Source organism: Paroedura picta, chromosome 11 (genome assembly GCF_049243985.1).
Source record: "Paroedura picta isolate Pp20150507F chromosome 11, Ppicta_v3.0, whole genome shotgun sequence".
NCBI classification, from domain to species: domain Eukaryota; kingdom Metazoa; phylum Chordata; class Lepidosauria; order Squamata; family Gekkonidae; genus Paroedura; species Paroedura picta.
The window spans coordinates 44,182,404-44,203,882 of record NC_135379.1 but is presented as its reverse complement, the minus strand read 5'-3'; the positions used below and the strand labels follow the sequence as shown (position 1 = coordinate 44,203,882).

The 21,479-nt window shown below is 45.5% G+C and overlaps 1 protein-coding gene across 4 annotated transcripts in view; it reads right to left on the bottom strand.

Annotated features, from left to right (window-relative positions):
* Positions 1-4,031: 4,031 nt before the first annotated feature.
* The window catches only part of AOAH (acyloxyacyl hydrolase), a 99,998-nt gene continuing 82,550 nt past the window's right edge, over positions 4,032-21,479 (bottom strand). For all 4 annotated transcript variants that reach the window (XM_077303384.1, XM_077303383.1, XM_077303382.1 and 1 more), the window contains 6 exons: positions 16,868-17,040; positions 13,114-13,172; positions 11,735-11,794; positions 11,132-11,228; positions 8,059-8,135; positions 4,032-5,186 (listed from right to left, as the gene is read on the bottom strand). In XM_077303384.1, the coding sequence (XP_077159499.1) occupies positions 5,058-5,186; positions 8,059-8,135; positions 11,132-11,228; positions 11,735-11,794; positions 13,114-13,172; positions 16,868-17,040 (595 nt within the window). In that variant the 3' untranslated portion in view covers positions 4,032-5,057. The remainder of the gene's footprint in view (positions 5,187-8,058; positions 8,136-11,131; positions 11,229-11,734; positions 11,795-13,113; positions 13,173-16,867; positions 17,041-21,479) is intronic.

Here is a 21,479-nt window from a genome sequence, read left to right as displayed (position 1 = left end):
GGGATTGTCTGCCAGTGTTTTTCTACTACAGAAGGAGATGTGAATATCTGTTTTATTGAAATATATGCCTATACAGTTTTTCTGACAGGAATATAGCCTGCTGCCTTGCGGTTTAGAGTGCAGAGCAGCCTTTTTAAACTTTTTGACCATGGAGGAGCCACCCCTGACATAATTTTTCAGACTTCAAGGAGCCCCAGAAGTGGTCAGCTGATTGTGCCCTTCGCCACATCCCTGGATGTGACATCACTACTTTATTACTCTATTACCCTTAGTCTTCCTTTTGTTCCCTCCTCCCACTTTTCATGTAGACCAGAAAGAAGAGGAGCTGAGAAGACAGCCCAGACCTTCACATACCATGCCATTTCAGAGCTCCAGCAGACCCCCAGGGTCCAGGGACCCCTGGCTGGGAATCCCTGGTGAAGAGGTTATGGGAATCCCTGGTGTAGAGGTTATCAGGCTGATCATAACATTGACACAGCCTATCTTGTTATTTGTATTTTGGATGCAGTGTTACTCCATGTCAACAAGATTTTTAAAAATAGAGGAATATTACTCTCTTAGAAAGAACCCTGGCAGCCCTGGACTTAAAGCTTTCACCTGCAGAAGAAGCAGAAGAGGCTCCCAGCAAGGCAAAACGTCCGAAGTCAGAGTTTTTTCCGCCCAAGGATTCCTTCCAGAGAATTTTCCCTCCACCTGATTATTTTGAGAGACAGTTTAGGAAAGAGTGGGTTAAGCTCATGGCTAATAAACAATTCCCTTCATACGCTAATATGTTCTACACCTTACCTGACTATGTTGAAAAGTTTCTGCAGGTCCCAGTTGTCAATGCGCCTGTAGTGGGACTGCAGTCAACTGACAGTCTCTGAAGATGGAGAAGGTAGGTGAAAGACGCGTTAGACAGAAAGATGGACTTTGCATTATGTAAGTCTCACAAGACTGCTGCTATGGTGCACTTTGTGCTTCCTCTATTGCCTCTGATATTTCCAGGGTGCTCATTTTTTGGTCGAGGAAGCTGGTCCAACTCATAGATGATACAGACAAAAGATTGGGGCAAGGCACTAACAGTATTCTACAGGGCATGTCTTTTGTACCGGGCACCACTTTGGATGCGGCCATCTTCGATGCGTGAAACATTGCCACCTCTTCCGCAGCCCAACAATCTCTCTGGCAGGTGGACCTCCAATCAAAAGCTATTGTGACAGCCTACCCTTCTCAGGGTGAGATGTTGTTTGGAGATGCCTTGGAAAGAGTACTCACCAATTCCAAAAAGAAAAGCATGCCCAAGTTTGTCAGGAGGAGTAACAGATGGCCTTATTCCAATGTTTTCTTTCATACCTCCGGTTCTTACAAAAACAGGCAAGAGAAGAACAAACCATTCAAAGGAGGAGGCTACTCACCCCAGTTCAATATATTCAACAAGTCTGACAAGGATGACAGATACAACAAGCAATCAAGTATTGACTACCATGGGTGTCCGGTGTCGGGCAGGCTACTCCAATTCCAGCAGGAGTGGCTGTCCAACGGTGGGCCCTCAAAGTTATAACACAGGGATGCAAGTTTCAGTACTGGCCACCAGTGAGATTCGGCCAGTCACTTCTGAGCAAGCAACCACAAAAAAGACAAACAACACTGACAACCATGTCACCTTTTACTGATCTCAGCAATAGAAGAAGTTCCTTCAAAAGAACAGAGACTGGGACTGTATTCAATTTTCTTCACTGTGCCAAAGCAAAATTGCAACTTTCGGGCGATTCTTGATCTGAAGTCCTTAAATCGAGCAGTCCAGCCCAAAAAGTTCTGCATGGAAACACTACAGTCCATTATGGGAGCCCTTCAACTGGGGGAATTCCTTTCCTCCTTAGATATTTAGGAGGCGTTCCTACACATTCCAATCAGACAGAATCACTGACGCTTCCTAGGATTTTGCATGGAGGACAGATACTTTCAGTTCTGCACAATTCCATTCGATTTTTCCTCGGCTTCGAGGGTGTTCTCAAAAATTCTCATCAACCCTATAGTGCTTCTCCAAAAGCAGATGATACATTTACAACAATTATAGAGTGAGTTACAGAAGTCTAACCTGGAAGTGACCGTTGCATAGATCACTGTGCATAAAGATGACATCTTTATAAGGTCCAAAACACAGTCATAAGCACTGGAGAACACCAATACTGTGATCAGTGATCTTCAGTGTTTCGCCTTCCTGGTGAATTTTCAAAAGAGTTCATTGGTGCCTACACAACAGCTTGAGCATGTGGGAGTGTTAATAGACACTCAGAAGGGGATGTTATTCACCACAGACGAGAGGACAGAAAAGATCAGAGTGGTAGTTCTGCAAGTGATAAAGGACAACACCTCTCCAAGGCTGCTACTTGGCTGTCAGTATCTACTTTCCATGCTGTAGTTACTGTTAAAACGTTAGTGTCAAGTATTTGCATACAGAGTGTGATGTTCCACGGCAGTCAGAACTGGAGCTTGAAGACATGCCCCCTACAGGAAACAGGAAGGGGAAAAAAGTAACCTGCCTCCCTGAAGAGAGGGATGAAAAACACCCAAAGATGTTCTCCTTTACCTCTGGGGAGAAGGACCCCATACAGATAAGCCACAGGTTGTTTGGTTACATTACTTAGCAAAGATTGGCCTCTGTTCACCAATTAACTTTGAGTGTGTAATTAGATATGGAATATATGTTGTCATATCTACCCCCTGGTTGTTCTTCAATGAGTAAGACTGTTAGCAAATAAGGAAAGTGACACCTTTTGACTGACCTCTATTTCAGCTGTGTATATGTAATCCTGACCTTCACAAGGGTTAAAGAGATCTGCCTGTGCAGGGCCTAATTGTGTTATGTTTGACTGGTTTTGGTAATTAGGAGTTGATTAGGAAGAATGTACGGAATCTTCGTTCTGAAAAATGTTTATTAACAGAGCCTTACCAATGAAGGAAACCATGGACTTAAACAGCCATAAGAGATGCATTTAAAGAGCCCCCAAACAGCTGATTTGCCAGGATCAACTATTTGATGGCTCTGCCCTCCTTTCCAGGCTGCAGAGAGCTCTCTGCAGTTGGGAAGGACTGCCCAGGAGATATTTAAAGATCCTTGACAAACAGCTGATCATCATGATCAGCTGTTTGGGGGGTCTTTGTCAATGTCAAATTGAATCAGCTGAATGAAGCCCCAGTGATTGGTTGATTTTAAACTGATGGGATTTTTAATTTGGCTTGGATATGTCCAGAAAGTATCTGAATCAGTATAGATTCTGGTACTTGTGAACACAATTGCCCATGCCTAGCGCATGCGCTTGTAAGTTTGCACCTTGACTAAAGGTCCCACTGGGCTCAAACTTTGTTTGGGAAAAAGATAGCTTACTGTTTAGGAGAAAACAAGAACCAAATTTATTCTGGGATGAAAAACACTGCAAGGTCAATATTAATGTCACCTGATAATTGATAAAGCTACTTAGCGGTTATATATTGGTTGGCTCTTTTTGTTCCATTCCAATACTGGCAAAATAAAAGCTTGCTTAAGTATATGTTCGGGGGGGGGGGGCTCTCCTTTCCCAGACAGGCTGAGTAACACTTTTTTTAACCCAGTTATATAGACAAGGGAATTTAACCAAAGATCTGGTACCTCTACAGATCTTTAATTCATAAGAACACTTGATTCTCATTTCCAACCACCTAGCCATGTCCCAATATACAGAGCATCACTTTATTGGCTCCTGTGTTGCTAGGGTAAATTTCTTATGTTCTGTTTGGCAGAATATAAGTAAGAAAATAACCTAAGCAATGTAACTCCTGGTGGGGTAAAAACAACCCTATTGCACTCTGTGTGCCAGCTGTGGACAATCTAAACTAGTGGTTCATTTTGCTAATCATAACGAATACGGCAACTAATTCATATTGGCAAAAATAGTGAGTTTCCCCTCAGTGTGACATATCTGAACCAAGTATATTAATGTCAAGATTAGCCAGTCATTGATATGTGAGGTGGCATATTTCATAATATAAAAGGATAAACAAAAGCTGTGCACGTTTTCAGGAGCTGTATTTTAATATTAAGCATACCAGAAATAAGGAACACTTTCAAATTTGATTGGCTTGGATCGCTTTTGTTTCTTCAAATCCAGGAATAGAATCTGGAAGTGTTTTACTGAGGCTGAATCATGTCCAGTGTGTGCCTGTAACTCATTCCCACCCATTATGTTTGTTCTCAATTAAAATCCACACTCCGAAAGATAGGTTAATTGAAGCTTTGGGTGATTAATCAACCAATCTGCTTATGTAGCATATTAGTGCTGAAAGGTTTTATCAAACTGTGTAATATAGCGATAGAGATGCAGCATGCACAATTCAAACACAGACAGTTGAACCTCTAAAACTGTTCAAGCAGATTATATAGTGAAATCGTACAAAGGAAAACCAGCTGTGAGCACATTTGAGTTAAGCCTATCCATTTGCCCACCATGAAAAATGAAGCTGTATGAATTGGCAAATTGGCGGTACGAACAATGGGGGGAAAGTTCATCTGGCTGATTGGTTATGTTAGATACTTGTTAAGGAAAGCTCTCTTGGTCAGCTTGACATTTCAATACTAGCTAAATCAAGTCTTGTTTAGAGAGAAATAGGCAGTCTGCAGGTTGTGTGCTAGAAAAAAATATATCTACCTGTGAAGATGTTAGTATATCTTGCAAACCAAAAGGGGGGAGGGGACAAGAGTGTACTTGACCATACACATTGGGGCACTGAACTCCCCCAACTGCATTGGTACCGTCTCAGACATCGGCCCTGGACTTGGCTGGTAGATGCATGAATTGGGGAGCCTATGATTGGTATAAGCTATACCTGTTGCCTTCTCCCATGCTGCTGCTAGTGTATCGGGAGCTTGGCTTGACCTGTTTGGGTGAAAATTTGCCCTGCATGGCAAGCAAAATGGTTTTGAGTGCTGATGTTTGGCACACGCACCAGGGGATGCCTTCCCTTGGCCTAGCCTCCTTTCATTGAGGTGAGTACTCTGCATTCCAGAAGGCAAATTGCCAGCAACTTCAGAATTGAAATCAGTATCCTCCTTGATCTTTGAATACTGCTGCAATCTGGTGGTTGTTTGGATTCACTTCCCCAAGGACATGAGGCCATTTGTAGGATATCTTCTCCCAGAAGATTCTTGCCGCAAGTGCAGAAGCTATCTAGAGGGAGTTAAAAACAGTATGTTGTAAAGCCATAAAGAGTTTTCATCTGCTAGTTGTTGGAAGGTCACCCTTCTGCTCTGGTCTGCCAAAGAACTGGGCAATTTCTGCCCAACCAAGAGCTTAATTATTTCATGGCAAAAGTTGGGTTCATAATTGCCTGGCTGGTGTTGCTGCAACCGTGATACAATAAGCAAACAGATGAAGCATGGCTAGATGAGTCTTACCTTTACAGGCCATCTACGAGTTTTTCCCCGGATTGGTTTTGTCCAGGCCATCAGGATTCCTTGAAGCAAATGCTTTTAAAGTACAAAACTAGCTTGAAAAGCAACTCAGCCTCTGTCTAAAATACATTTTTGCTTGTACACAGCTACATAGGAGATTTTCCAACATGGAAACACTATTCAACTAGGGCAGTGATTCTCAACCTAGGGTGGCATTTCCAGGGAGCTTTTCCAGCAAGCAGACTGGTTCTGTTTCTGGAATTTTGAAAGTATAGCACAATCTTGTTCTGTTTATAAGAGGTTTTGGACACACATAGTTATGTCATGTGTGCAAAATAACCACTTATGGCAACGATTGCCCTTGAGGCAATATAATTAGGTAGCTTTCAGGATCTGAAAATCACAAAGATGCTGAAACATGAAGGGATCCCCCTCCTCTATTTATTACATCCTGCATTCAGCACCCTAGATGCAATTCTCTAGGAGGCAGAAGTAGGAAGAGGATTTCATAACATGCTTTACTTCTTGCTTTCAGTTCTTGTTGATGAGATGTGCCTCTGATCCACCTGATGGCTCCACATGCCACTTATTGTGAGATACTTGTTCACATTGCCTGTTAGCAGCAATGAAGCTGCTTCCCTGGGGTGAAAGTCTACGGTGCTGCTTCATGGCTTTGATCTAAACTCTATGCACACCCATATCCCTTCCCATCCAAGAAAGCAACAAATCAGCAGAGAAGGAGACTATGCAGCTGAAGTCATCCATGTCATTTCTGTTTCCAAATGCTTGCCCCTATGATGCCATGGGGAAGCAGCTTCCCACCATTAGCATTAAGTGAATGGGTTGATAGTTGTTCTTAAGCTCATCCATGGCAGCCCAGGGCGCTCATCCATGGCAGACCAATCGGCAGCGCAGCCATTGCCCCACCCGGCACCAGGGCTACCGGCTCAGCCGCCGCGCACCAGCCCAACCAGCTGCAGGGCCGTTGCCACAAACGGCAGCACAACGCCTGCTCAACCGCCGTGCGCCTTCCGCAGTGGCACAACCTAATAGAAGAAGAGTTGGTTTTTATACCCTGAGTCAAGAGTGGATCATGGATTAGTGCACAGCATAATGATACTGAAGATTGAACCAGAGACCTTCTACAGGCAAAGCAGGTGATTTATGAGTAAGCCACAGCTCCTCCCCAGACTTGTAACTACTGCTGCTGTGAACATCCGACACAAGACCAAATACAAAAGAAAAAGAAAAATCTCCCAAGTCCTTGGAATCTTGCTGGACTGATCCCTGTCGCCTGGAGACTGTCTGCAATCCCTGAAGACCTCCATCCACCACCTGTGGGGCTCATAGTGCGTGCTACATGTGCTTTTGTGTGTGACTGCAGGGAAAGTGAGTTGGGCCTAGGGAATCTAGATCTGACTCTTAAAAACACTGTCTCATGTCATTTGGCTGTCCGTTACAGCTGCTGCATTTCTCTGGCTCCCATCTAAATAAGCTTCAAAATAACCCCAAAATGACCCCAATAGACCATTAATACGGAGGACATTTACAGCTTAAGTGATTTGACATTACAGAAGCATTTCTCCTAAGGATTTAAAGGTCATCTTTCAAGCACCCAGCCATACCGGCGACGGGAGAGATTTCAGTCAAGAGCAAAGTGCTCTTTTACGTACTTCGCAGAGCTATCTTGCATGTATCTTAGGCTCGTCAAGTTTGCTTCCCTGATAGCACCTCACATGATGGGGTGTAGCGATGTGTTCTTCCAGCATTGCCAAATCACACAGGAGCCAAGTACGGAAGCATCCACTCTATATGAATTGGTCATTCCTTTGACTGAATCTCCTTTTCTCATTGCAACAATCCCACCCATCTTTAGCCATGATAATACCTGGTTTGTGTGCAGACAAAGCACTGGGTAAAACCTGCCCCAATTAGCCCTCAGTGGGGGACATGCATTCTGTAGGAAGTGGACACTGAGGTCCAATACCAAGTCTTCCCCGCCCCTGTCCTCATCCATACCACTTCTGGGCACTTGGGAGGAGGAAGAGTACAGCAGAAGATGATAGAGAGTGTGTATGTGTGTGCGGGAAGCTAGCTGCACTCTGTGGTGTGGTGTGGTGTGGTGCAGACCCAGGCTGCCCAAATTGCTGGCTGGGCTACCTCATTCCATGGCTTCTTATCTGCTGGGGAAACTGGCTAGCTGGGCCCCACAGTGCCACTGCTGCACTGTTGGCTTGGTGGCCCAGTCCCCATGGTTGGGCTGCCTCACTTTGAGTTCTCCTGCCCATCGGGGATTGGGGGAGACTGGTTGGGTGCACTCTGTGGTGCTGTGTGTGCAGTGCTGACCCTGTTGGCCCCACCCCTGTGGCTGGGCCAAGACCTCTTGCATGGGGCGCAAGGGAGGCTCGATGGCCATGCTCTGTGGCGCCGCAGGTACAGGGCTGTCCCTGAAGGAATAGGGATGGCTCCAAGACCCCTTGCCCTCCAAGGAGTAGGGGAGGCTGGGGGCAGAGCTGGACCCAGCAGCCTAGCCCCATAACTCCCCACACCACATGTGGAATGTTGACATATTATCCTTTACTCCACCACTGCCCCATGCACACACACAGATACACAAACACACACACACACACAATGGCCACTTTTACCTGATTAGGATGAAACCCGTCGACAGGTTCGATGAGCTGCCAGCCTTCGCCGCCCTGCTCCAGCCATTCCTCCACCACTGCAAGCCAGATAATCATGAAGGATTAAGCCCCCACCCACATAAACATCCCATCCTCTTCGCCCAGCATCACAGCCGGTATTTTTAGCGGAGGATTGCTGCGCATGAAGACTATGATGATTTATGAAACCTTGTCAGGGCCAATTCTATAGTCAATCCTCTTTCCTTCCAGGCAATGTTTAAGCCTTTCCCAAGCTATTTAAATGCGAGGGAAACTCTTTGAACAGAAATGCTGGTGGAACAATTTTCTTCCACTTCCGATTAAAGAGGGAGCCAAAGGGAGTGAGGGTACAAAGCAGTAAATGTAATACTGATTTTAACACGCCTTTTTGCCTGCATGTTTGTTTGCTTTTTTGCTACATCTCACTCCATGCTGAAATTCAAGACAACGGATTTCTGGAAACAAAATGGATACTACTGGTTCTATGCTAGGGACAGAGACTCTTGGCATGCCGGGTTCCGTTACTTGCAAGGACACATTGAGCTGTCTAGGGAGGGGAAACTAAGCACCTCATTAAAAGCAAAAAATCCTCAGGTATAAATTAGGCCCTCAGATGAGCTCAAAGCCTTTCTCCATCTTTTAGTCATAATTGCGGCCAGGCAATTGCCCAAGGGATCTTCTACCGTGCCTTGATTTGACAGAAAAGGAAAACAGAGTTGGGTGCCATCGGCTCACTGACAGCTCCACGTTCAAAAATAGCACTCACTTCCAGGTGCCACATACAGGTGTTGAAAAGCAGCACCATGCAGACCAAATGCACCTTCTAGAAGGACCACAGAGAAATACAACAAGCCCCTAGACCAGGCTTTCATAAGCAGGGTTTCTTGATGGTCCTGGAAGGATTTCCTAAATGGGTGGGAGTTAATTCATTTATTATATAGTTTTTAAATTTGTTAAATATTTATTGGCTGATATGACCATATCTGGTCAATGTTGACCCACCCCCTCCTGGGTCTGGAGGGAGTGTTGAGGGGAGGGTTCCTGGGTGGGCATGTAGACGGCTATGCTTCCCAACCATATTCTGCACAACTGCACAATGAGAAGGGTGGTGTTTGGGGAAGGGAGGGACTTTGATGGGACGTAATGCCACAGAGCCCACTTCCTAAAGTTCTCCCGGGGAACTGATCTCTGTCTCCATGAGATCTGTCCCAGTCCCAGGAGATCCACTGTTACTACCTGGAGGTTGGCAACCTTAGTCCTGCACCCACATCCCCAGCTGGGATTGCCCTACCTCAGCCTGCTGGAGAAAGCTAAATTCATGCACACTTCATAATCAGCAACTTTGTCAGCTCAAAACATTTCTTTTTGAAAATACAGTGTTCTTCCTGTTATAGTATCGACCAACATTGCTACAAAGAAAACTCCAATTTGGCCAGTTTGATGATATAAGACTTGACTGGTCTAATGTGAAATAAGCATGCTGAAGGCCTTCAGTCCCCCAGAATAGAAATACTTTGGGTCTATCTAAAGAAAGGGAGGAGAGGAGGGAAGGAGAGGACAGAGGGAGGGAAGAAAGAACCCATGAATCAATTATGATGTCATTTGTACTCCGGGCTGGAGACAGTAAACCATCAAACTACTTTGGGCCTAAGATGGATGGAACCCACCAACCAAACAACCCCTTTCTGTTGCCCATAATATGAACATTCATTTATTTTGTCCTGCTATCAAATCAGTCAGCTTTATCAGGTTTCTGAAGCACTGCAAACCCCACGCCCAAGAAAGTAGGATGAAGGTACAACCACAACACTGACATCTGTGTCACACCAGCTCAACTCTGTGAACCACCGACTGCCTTCAGTACACACAGCATCAAAAACCGCGACATGCAAATGCTACCCAGCGAGACAAGAACATTAGGAAATGGCCTGACTTCAGAGATATTCTGAAATGCTTGGCTAAGGGATTTTCCCCTAATGACATGCCAGAGAGAGCTCAAACTCCAAAAGAATTAGGGCTTCATCCAGAGTGAAGAATTTTAGATTGCAGCAGCTGCTAAATATTTCATCCTTTTGAGACTCTAAAAAAGGTTTTGCATCAACTTGAGCACCAAAACCCTTGGAAAATAGGTCAGTGATGATCGCAGAGGCAGCTTAGAAACTTGACAACTGACACATCTATGGGACAGAAGTCTTTAATCGCAAATGATTATGGGGCTGTGTGAAACACTACAAGACTGGCTTCTGTTTACCCATAGGCAATGGTATACCACATAGGTTGCCAAACTCCCCCCCCCCCGTTTGACTTCCTAGCTGAAAACAATTTGGATCATCAGCAATGACTCTTGTGAAATACTAAGAAGGTATTCAGAATGGTTTTGATTGAGCTAGCTCCCCCAATCATTCAAATTGTCAGCAAAGAAATCTGCCAGGACCATCAAATTTAAACAGTTGGTACATCCCAAGCACTAAACTACCTCCAGCCAGCCAGTTTGGTGTAGTGGTTAGGAGTGCGGACTTCTAATCTGGTAAACTGGGTTCGATTCTGCACTCCCCCACATGCAGCCAGCTGGGTGACCTTGGGCTGGCCATAGCACTGATAAAACTGTTCTGACCGAGCAGGAATATCAGGGCTCTCTCAGCCTTACCCACCTTACAGGGTGACTGTTGTGGGGAGAGGAAAGGGAAGGGGATTGTAAGCCACTTTGAGACTCCTTTGGGTAGAGAAAAACAGCATATAAGAACAACTCTTCTTCAGGAAATTCCCAGGCATAGAGGTCCCTCCCACACACAGTTCTTCGATGTACTTGCCCAGTATAATAGCTGGTTGGGTGCAGCGATGAATGGACCAAGTGATTGTGCATTCAGAGAGGGACATCCAGTGTAGGTAATACAGTAGCCTGCCTTTCTCTGTAACAGGGATTTCTCCATTTTATCCTGACAGCAACCCAGGTGGCCTAAGGAACCCCATTTAGCTTGGCTTCCAAACTCTGACAAGATCAGATTAGACTGAGCTATGAAGCTGTTAACAAAATGGTTTAGGCAAATGGACGTACCTTCTTTCAGGGGGCAATCCATGTAGAAAAGATCAAAATTGGCATATTTCTGAGATTCTGCTATTCCGCTCAGGATGCTGGACAGTTGCAATGCCCTCTGGGGAAAGAAATGTGCACGTCCTTAAGAGTTTTAAAGTCCCAGTGAGGAAATCTTGACGCTCTTTTGTTGTTGTAGCGTCAGAATCTATGAGAAGTGACATCTCTAGCAAAATAATGGTAGCATTTAAAAAACTGACCTAGTTTAGTGGATGACAGGCCTAAAGACATATTAAGCAATTAACAAGATAAGTGGCTCAATTACATCTACATACATTTGCATATAAAACCAGATGATGTCAGCTCATGTTTCAGCAGCCACTAATTTAGAAGAAGCCTTCTTCGCTACGCAGAAAGAAGAAAGAATGCCACTTTACTGACTGCAGTCCACTGCATATCCAAGTTAACTTATTAAGAACTATTCTTATGTACCACCAAGAGCTCCTTAGAAGAACAAGATGAAAATATAACAGATTTCCTCCACTGAAAGATTCTTGACTTTGCAAGAAGGCCAGCTAGATCCAACCCGTAGTTTAAATTTTGTTCTATATTACGTTCTAACCTTACCTTTGTGGTGATGCTCCTAAGTGTGTCATTTGGAGACAACCAGCCATTACAAGGATTGAGCTGCAAGAATTGGAAATTTTGTTTTAACCATTTAGTGTGTGACAAGGGAGAGCAAGGAGATAGGCCACCCACCTGGATGGATGCTCTGAAGATCACTGCAAAACATTTCAGGTAACAGACGTGCCTTATGCATTGGTTTATACTTTTCAAAGTCAAAGTCAAACACCTTTATTGGCATAAACACAGCAAAGGGTTTATACTTTTAGAACCGGACAGGAAACACACATTAAGTGTGAGCCATTAAGAGGGAGAACCAAAATTCTGGAAATAGCTTTTCTGAACAGAGGGAACAGAGTTGGAGTCTGGTGGCACCTTTAAGACCAACAAAATTGTATTCAAGGTGTACGCTTCTGTGTGTCTGGAATACTTCCTCAGACAGCACACTTCCTTTGTGTCTGAGGAAGTGTGCTTTGCACACAAAAGCTTACACCAGTCTTTCTCAAGTTTTTTTAACTGCTGAGAAATCCCTAAAACGTCGTTCAGGCTTCAAGAAACTGCAGAACTGGTGCAAACGTACAGAATAGGGTTGAGAAGCATTGCTGTGTAGTACACAGTATGTACATGCCCCCCCAGCCCCCCCTTCCCACTCCCTCCAGGCCCATCACTGGTCATTTTGGGAGGGGGAGCAGGTTGACATGACCATTTAAGGTCAACATCACTTAATAAATGTTTAACAAATTTAAAAAATGTATAGAAAATTAATCTGCTCCCATCAATTCAGGAAACCTTTCCAGGGCCACCAAGAAACCCCAGGGTTTTACAAAACCCTGGTTGAGAATGCCTGGCTTACACTTTGAATAAAATTTTGCTGGTCTTAAAGGTACCTCTGCACTCAAACTTTGTTCTGCTGCTTCAGACATACACGGTCACCCACCTAGACATAACTGAAGACAGCTATCTGAATACCATTCTTTACAATTTGGGCTTGCCAGTGCATGACATGTCTTTTGAATGCCTATGGGAATTTGGGTCCCTCTTTGCTCCCGCTCCATGGCAAATGCACGCTGCATGCTGACTCGTTTCAGGGCATGACCCCTCCCCTCTGGCCTGGAATCTGTTGATCCCAACAAGTTTTGGGATAAAGCTACCCCTGTGATTCATTCTCGATCTACATAACCTCACACATTTTCCAGGGCATAGTTAGCCCTGTTTTCTATACAGAGCTTGGCCGTTCTCTCTAAGGGAGAGGTTCTTGCATAGCTCCAAGCCTTTTCTGCTTCCATCCTAGCAAGGTGTTACTCCAGCTGACAGGACCTTGTCCTTTGATCTATTTTGTATCTTTCAGACGGAAAAAAATACAATTGTGCGAGATGCCTTACCTTGAGACAAGTGAGAAACGAATAAATTTGTTTGTATGTGATGTCTTTGTTCAACTGGCCTGGAAAACAAGAACAGTTTAAGACTTGTCACCTTCGAAGCCTACTGCTGGGGTAGTCAACCTGTGGTCCTCCCGATGTTCATGGACTACAATTCCCATGAGCCCCTGCCAGCGAATGCTGGCAGAGGCTCATGGGAATTGTAGTCCATGAACATCGGGAGGACCACAGGTTGACTACCCCTGGCCTACTGTGTTTCTTGACAGAAACCCACTAAAAATCTGCCCAACAAGGATTTTGGCCCTGCAGAACGTACCATAGCCAGACTCCCTTCCTTCTAGGCTCGGTCTGCCACTTTCTTTGGGTGTTGCTGTATTTGTGAAGAGGTTACTCTGAAAGATGGCAGAGTGTACAAGCCACCATGACAAATGTTACCAATATCAACAAGAAGAGTAGCAGAGAAGGGCATCCTCCTAAGCATCCATTTTCTCCGGGGGAACTGATCTCCATAGTCTGGAGATGAGCTGTGATTCCAGGGGATTCCCCAGGTCCCACCCAGAGCCTATGCATTGGGGACTACTGGGTCCAAACAAGGTCACAGAACATAGACCTATCCACAGCTAATAGACACAGCAGCTCTTCCAGTCATTCTGCTTCTTCCTTTCTAATCTCTTCCTGGATTTCTTTTAACTTTTTGTCTGTGATAATTCTTGATTGGAATTATGAGCTATCATAATCCCTCTGATACAAGCTTTGCTTGCACCTCAGACCGTTCTAACCTCAATTCCTCCATCCAGGTTCAAATTTAAAAACTCAGTCCATATCTGTTTACAATCTTTCATCACTTCTTCATTGTCTAGCAATAGGTCACTAAGTGGCCATCTAAATCTCCCCCCTGGCCTTCAGCTTTTTGAGTTCTAACACAAAAGGTTTATGGTCAGAAAGTATACTGGGCCAAATTTCTGTATTTAAGGCCATAAATTGAATTTGTTTCAATACCCATATAGAGTCAATCCTAGACCATCACCATGCTCGAGGCAGCCAGTGCCATGGTGTGGTGCAGAGCGGTGTATCAGCACCGCCCCTCCCCTCCGTGGCGTTGGCCACCTCTGGCTTTGGTGCTCGCCGAAGCAGCCGAAACATGCTGGAGCACACAACCCTAGTTGGACTGGATGGTTTGGATGACCCCTTCCAATTCTAGGATTCTATGATTCTCTCTCTTTCTTTCTCTCTATATCTCCATCAAGTTGCGGCCATCTTACAACAACCATGTGGATTTTCCAAGGCAAGAGATGCTCAGAGGTGGTTTGCCATTGCCTGGCAAGCAAGAACTTTTTTGATGGTCTTTCATCTACTTGGCTTCTGAGATTTGACAGAACCAGGCTAGCCAAGGCCACACAGGCCAGGTCGGAAACGTCCTTAGTAGGTACTCGTGTGCCTCTTGTAAAGGAAAGCCTTCCTTCAACTTCTGATGTTACTTTATCTTCTAACCTGTGGCCCACAGATTTGGCCTTCCATGTTATAGGATCAACTCTGGCACTGCAATCAAGTTCCCACCCTGCCATTTATCTGGCCCTTGCTGAGCTGTCACCGTTTGCTGTTCCGCACCCAGCACACCTTCCCCTCCTCCATTTTCAAGCAATCGAGCGAGCGAGAGAGCTATAATAGTCAGCCGAAATCTCAGGGGCAAGGACTGATGCTTTCCCCATTAGCGAGCCTTTCAATCTCCCAAAACAAATTTAGCCATTTCACATCAAGGAAGAAGATGAAAGGTGACGGTGTACAATCACGGTTTTCACTTTCTATATACCGGATAGGTAGGGCTTTAAAGGGGAAAATAATATTTTCTGTCATAGAGGGAATGAATCTCTCCTGTGCAGGTGAGGTGAATTCAAGCCCTCCGTTAAATACACAACCCATTCCCCCTGACACGCATCACATTAAGCCTGTTTGATCAGGGTGCTACAAAGCTGGCTGTCCCCTACCTGCGGATTCATTCGGATGAAAGTGCTACTTGAATCAGGATGCTGAAGAAGGTACCTTAATGACGCATTTCTTTTAGAAAAGGACATCTCCTCAAGGCCAGCTTCTGTTCCACATAACATGTTCACAGGAGGTCCCCGTGACAGAAGTGCAGGTCAGGCCAGGGAGTGGATGCTTAAACGACAGCTCTGAATTCCATTAGGGATTCTTCTCCCTCATTTAACACCATGAAATCCTCACAAATGGTTCTACGGCAGGGGTAGTCAAACTGCGGCCCTCCTGATGTCCATGGACTACAATTCCCATGAGCCCCTGCCAGCAAACGCTGACAGGGGCTCATGGGAATTGTAGTCCATGGACATCTGGAGGGCCGCAGTTTGACTACCGCTGTTCTATGGCATGACCAAACGAGTCCCTCAAGCTTCTGGTCCCACTAAAAAGCTGTCAAAAGGTCAGTGATATTTCACCAGAGGAAAGGACAATGGTGTTTTCCAGTCTAGTACGAAATTGTAGCCCGAGCAAAATTAGTCTATAACTTTAAAATCAGAAGAAGAAGGGGACGACAAGGGAATGAGGTGACTGGATGGAGTCACTGAAGCAGTCGGTGTGAGTTTAAACGGACTCCGGGGAATGGTAGAGGACAGGAAGGCCTGGAGGATCATTGTCCATGGGGTCGCGATGGGTCGGACACGACTTCGCAACGAACAACCACAACAACAACATAAAATCAGTAGCACCCATAAGACCAACAAAGATTTATTTAAGGCATGAGCTTTTGAGTGCAAGTACTCTTCCTCAGATTATAGTCTTGAATAAATCTTTGTTGGTCTTAAAGGTGCTACTGGACTCTGATTTTATTGTGCTACTTCAGACCAACATGGCTACTCATCTGAATCTAGCCTATAACTATAATCTAATAAATACTTACATAATATTGCTTCAATTGGAAGGAGTGGGGCCTCTGCCATTCACACGGACATAAAGGTCCCAGGAGCTCAACACTCAAGGAGACGGGTATAGCACAGAAGGTCCCAAGTTCAACTGCCTGGCTTTGCTAGTTAAAAGGATCGAGCTCTTGGTGATAGAAAAGACCTGAGCCTGAGACCTTGAAGCAGCTGCTGCCAGTCAGCGCAAACAATACCAACCCTGATAGACCACTGAGCTGACACAGTATAAAGCAGCTTAAATAAGGGTCTGACAGAGCTCTAAGACAGGGGTGGGCAAACTGTGGCCCTCCAGATGTCCATGGACTACAGGGGCTAATGGGAATTGCAAGAGAACTGCAACTGGCTCAAGGCCACCCAGCAGGACTCATGCGTCTCAAAGTGTCTTACAGTCATCTTCTCTTCCCCTCCCTCCAGCAGACACCCTGTGAGGTAGGTGGGGCTGAGAGAGCTGTAAGAGAACTGATCTGTGCGATCTAAGAGAACTTTGAATGGCCCAAGGTCACCCAGCTGGCTGCATGTGGAGAAGTGGGGGAATCAAACCCAGTTCTCCAGATAAGAGTCCACCACTCTTCTTAACCACTACGCCAACGTTGAGATTGGACAGATCTGGGGAGGGTGACGAATGGAATTATAGCTCAGTAACAGCACATGGAAGCAAGATGAAGGAAAAGTCTTGATTTCTGTGCCCTGTTCATCCCCCCTCCCCCCGGAGTGTTTTGTTGACTGCCCTGTGAAACAGGATGCTGAATTCGGCGCACCTGCAGTGTGATCTGGGGAGGCACCTCTTACAGACTCTCCTGCCTAAGAAAGGAAGCTGGAATACGTACCCAGAGGATGGTATCTGTTGTACAGGTTATCCCATAAGAAGTCCCCATTGGCCAAGCTGAATAAAATCACATGGCTCCCTTTGGGGAGAAGACTGTCGAGGTAACGCAGGCTCTTCAGCATGCTACCCCGCAATTGGCCAGGTGTCGTCATGGCAGCCACCGTGTCAGTTTTTCTGCAAACGGAAAGGAAGGCAAAAAGCTTCGTGGGCAACCAGACGTTGGAAAGAGTGTCCTATTTGGGGAAAGTTGGAATAGGTCAGACCCACACGGCTTGTTATGCACCAAGCTGCCAGCCATTTGTGAGGCACTAAAGTGTGCCTTGGGTGCCAACCTCCAGGTGGGACCTGGAGACCTCGCGCCGTTGCATTTGATCTCCAGACGACAGGGACCAAGTCTCCTGCAGATAATGGTGGCTTTGGAAGGTGGAATTGGTGGCATTGTATCTTGCTGTGGATCCTCCCCTTCCCAGCCCCCCCCTTCCCCAGGCCCCACCCCAACTCTCCAGCTGTTTCCCAACCTGGAGCTGGCACCCTTGGTGGGCCAATTTTTCTGATGCCTGACACCCCATTGTTGCAGGCGGCAAGAACTGGACGTTTATTGGCACTAAGTGGGCTGACACTCATGACTGTCGGTTTTGTGGGGCATGAGCTGTACAGGCCTAACTAGATGATGGATCTAAACCCACCCAATCCCATGAATCAATTTAGGATTTTGACAGGCCTCTGGGCTTCCTGTTCCGAATGCCGGTCCTGTGGGATCAGGAAGTTTCCTTGTTGAGAACTAAGAAATCTGTTTGCGCGTGGGGGCAGCCTCATCGCCGTGAAAAGACCTCCTTCCTGACAGAAGCGTTTTCAGAACCAGTGATAAAGCCCCTGCAACGGCCAATTTACCAATCAGGACATTTCATCCCTTTCCACCGTATCTCTCACTTGTCGCTCATTTAAGCTACAGATTGCCTCTGCCTCCAATCAGCCAGCTCTTGTTTCCTCCCTACTTACCTTTATGCTGGGGGTAAAAGGAGGTTTTGGGGGGAGAACGCAACTGCAGCAATAACCCACGAGTGCAACATTTTTTTTTTTTTTGGCCATTTCTCCTTAAACAAACATCCTCTGAGCATTCTTTTTTTTTTTTTTTGTTCCTGCTTCTCTTTTTATTTCTCTGTCCTACATTTGTGCTTTGGTAAGCGGCAAGAGCTGCACCATCTGTCTATATCTTTGTGCCTCCACATTTAGACACGGCAATTTCGGTTCTACTGGGAAAGCACGCGAGCTGCCAATTTCATTATCTTTGTCATTTACAAATGCCGGCGTTTCCCGACGTCTCTCTTGCCAGGTTGGCATGAAACAGCGGCATTTTAGTGGTGCTTTGGCCGAGGAATGATGCTGCACCGCAAAGGGTTTCAGCATTTATTCCGGTTGGAAACAGAAACCCGAATTACATCCGGAGGGTTTTGTGACTCGGATCGAACGATGCCTTTAAAGAACCACATTCTTAGAAATGACAATAGCATAGTGAAATAATAGATCCTGTTACTTATTTTATGAAACAACCCCCATTAAAGATACAACATTCAACTGGATGATGCTCTTCTTTGTCTCGATTCAGTATCATTTGTTTTTATGTTATTTATTTATTTAGATTAGATTTGTAAACTGACCTCTCCATGACAGCCTGTGTTTGATTTCCCAGGGATGAAAGAGCACTGAGAGGAGGAGAGAGAGAGGGAGAGAAAGAGAGGGAGGGAGGGAGGGAGGGAGAGAGAGAGGGAGAGAGAGAGGGGGGGGAGAGTCTCGGCTTCCCTTCCCTCTCCTCACAACATGAGAGAAGGGAGGCTGAGAGAGCCCTGATATTACTGCTCGGTCAGAACAACATTATCAAGGTTACCCAGCTGGCTGCATGCGGAGGAGTGAGGAATCAAACCCGGCTCGCCAGATTAGAAGCTGCTGCTCTTAACTGCTACACCAAGCTGGAGGTAGCTCTCTGGTAGGGTTTCACAGCTCATCTCCAGGCAATAGAGCTCAGCTCCCCTGGAGAAAATGGCTGCTTTGGAGGGTGGACTCCATTGAGGTTGGTCCCCATCCCAAATCCTTCCCCCTCCCAGCTCCATCCTCATAGTCTCCAGGTATTCCCCTACCCAGAGCTAGCAACCCTGATCTTTGGGGTCTCGGGGAGAGGCCTTTCTCATTACCTTCTGCCTGGTCTTTTAAACTAGAAATGGGGGGTGGGGGTGGGTGGGGGGTGGAATCTTGACCTTTTGTGTGTCTATCACAGAGCCGCAGCCCCTCCCAAGTAGGGCTATGTAGAATCCTTCTGAAGTCTATTTCTTGGGGCTTTCTCCCAGGAAAACCTCCTTAGGATTCCTCTCTCTTAAGGTTGCCGAGTTTGGGGCAGGGAATTCCTGGAGATTTTGGAGGTGGAGCCAGCAGGGGGAGTTCAGCAGGGTATAATACCACAGAGCCGAACCTCCAGGGTCCTCCCCCCCCAAGGAACTGATTTCTACAATCAGAAGGTCAATTGAAATTTTGGGCCATGCCTGGAGGTTAGCGAGCCTCCTTTCTCCCCCAGACCTGCTATTTCTTTGCATTCATACTTGCCCTTCTGTCATTTAGAGGAAATCATCTCCTCCAAGATCTGAAGCTATTGTAACAGAGCATTAGAAAATTATTTCCTAACAATTAGCACCTATTGAGGAAAATTCACTGTTTTGTTACAGACTCTGGTTCCTATGAAGAAGAGCTGTTTTTTAATTTTTAATACCTTGCTTTATACAACCCAAAGGAGTCCCAAAGCAGCTTACAAACACCTGTTCCTTCCTGTGAGGTAGGTGGGGCTGAGAAAGCACTAGCAGAACTGCTCTGCAAGAACAGCTCTGGGAGAAATGTGGCTGGCCCAAGGTCAGACAGCTGGCTGCATGTGAAGGAGGAATGGGGAATCAAACCTGGTTCTCCAAATTGGAGTCGACCGCTCTTAACCACAACACCATGCTGGCTATATGGAATATAACATGGTGGGCCAACCATTCATTGTAATCAGACTGCAAGCCCACAGTGATATGGTCTGAGATCTAAAAAGTCACTTTTCTGTGACCAGAATATTAGATTCTTGTAACCCAGTGGTTCTCAACCTTCCTAATGCCATGGCCCTTGAATACAGTTCCTCATGTTGTGATGACCCCCAACCATAAAATTATGCAAGGGTTCTTTCACAGAAACTAAACCAAAACTGACCAATGGCATGAAGATTGTATATCATGAAGATTGTTCATGATTGTATATAAATTGGTTTTTTTCCTGGCATTTCTCAGTTCAGTTCTGCCTCTTGTCCCAGCATGCTGATCCCTGTTGATCCCGACAGACGAACATTCTGTCTCGATCTACCCCGCAAGGCTGTTGTGTGGATGGAGCCCGCTGGCCAAGCTGCTTGCCCTGCCGCGACCCCTATGAAAAGGTCGTTGGGGTCCCGACCCCAGGTTGTAACCCCTTAGCCCTATTCATTACGATTCTGGCACTTGATGTGCAATTGTTTAAACACATGCTATGGCTATTCCGTGTGAATGGGACAATATGCAAACTATCCAGTTTGGGAACATAGGATCAGAAACTCTCAAGCAAATCTTGATTTCCAGTTGTGTACACCAATGCTGAAAAACACACCAGTTGTCCTATTTGCACACACAATGGCAAACAGAGGTAATGAGAGTATTGTGCATAACATGCTCTCCTGGCATGCACCACAGGCGAGCTACACAGCCATGTTCTCAAAGAGCTTTTGTTATGCATTCTGAGAGAGTTAACCCCAATTGAAAGGGGGATTTAAGTCTGCGGAGTATAAACAATGAGGTTTACAATTTAGATTCTTAATCCCATACAATTTCCCGGTAGATTAACCTCGAGGCCTTTTGTGAAGGAAGTTATCCTCATATTCTCTTGGGAATACAGGGGGATCTGAACATGGGTCAAGGTGAACGTTTCTTTTGCACAATTCACGCGTGCCCTTGCTCAACCAGAGCTCAACCAGTTCTCTGTCTCGTTTGTGCCATTTTAAACTTCAGCCTCAACAGCGTCAAAAACGATTTAAACGGGGGAAAGACTTTTAGAAATAAGATTGCCAAGCAAGGATACAGTCCTGGCACAGCCTGCTGGAACAATGTTTGTGATTATCTGAGGGAGAAGGTAAGGTAGTTATTAGTGTATTAAGGGAAATAACAACCCCTCTTGATCCATGCATGGCAGATTAGGAGCCATGTAGTGTGAATGTGAAAAACAGTTTTACTTGGGCAAATTATTTCAACGGAGAGTGTTTCGAATAAGAGTGGAAGAAAAACGCAGCATTAGAATCGCCCTCATAACGTCTAAGATCTTGCATAACGAACCCCATGCTTCTGCATTGCGTGAATTTTCTTCCTCCCTGTAAAAATATATATTGACATAATACTAGGGGAATAAATTGGTCTTCAGCCCATGCCGTGCTGTCAAATGCAAAGGAATTCCTTAAGCGTAATAGTACACTTCCAACCCAGCAGCAATCCACTACACACTATAATACTCTTTTTAGAAAATCATGGTAATTAATAGTTCAGTACACAGATTATACGATAATGATGCTAATCATG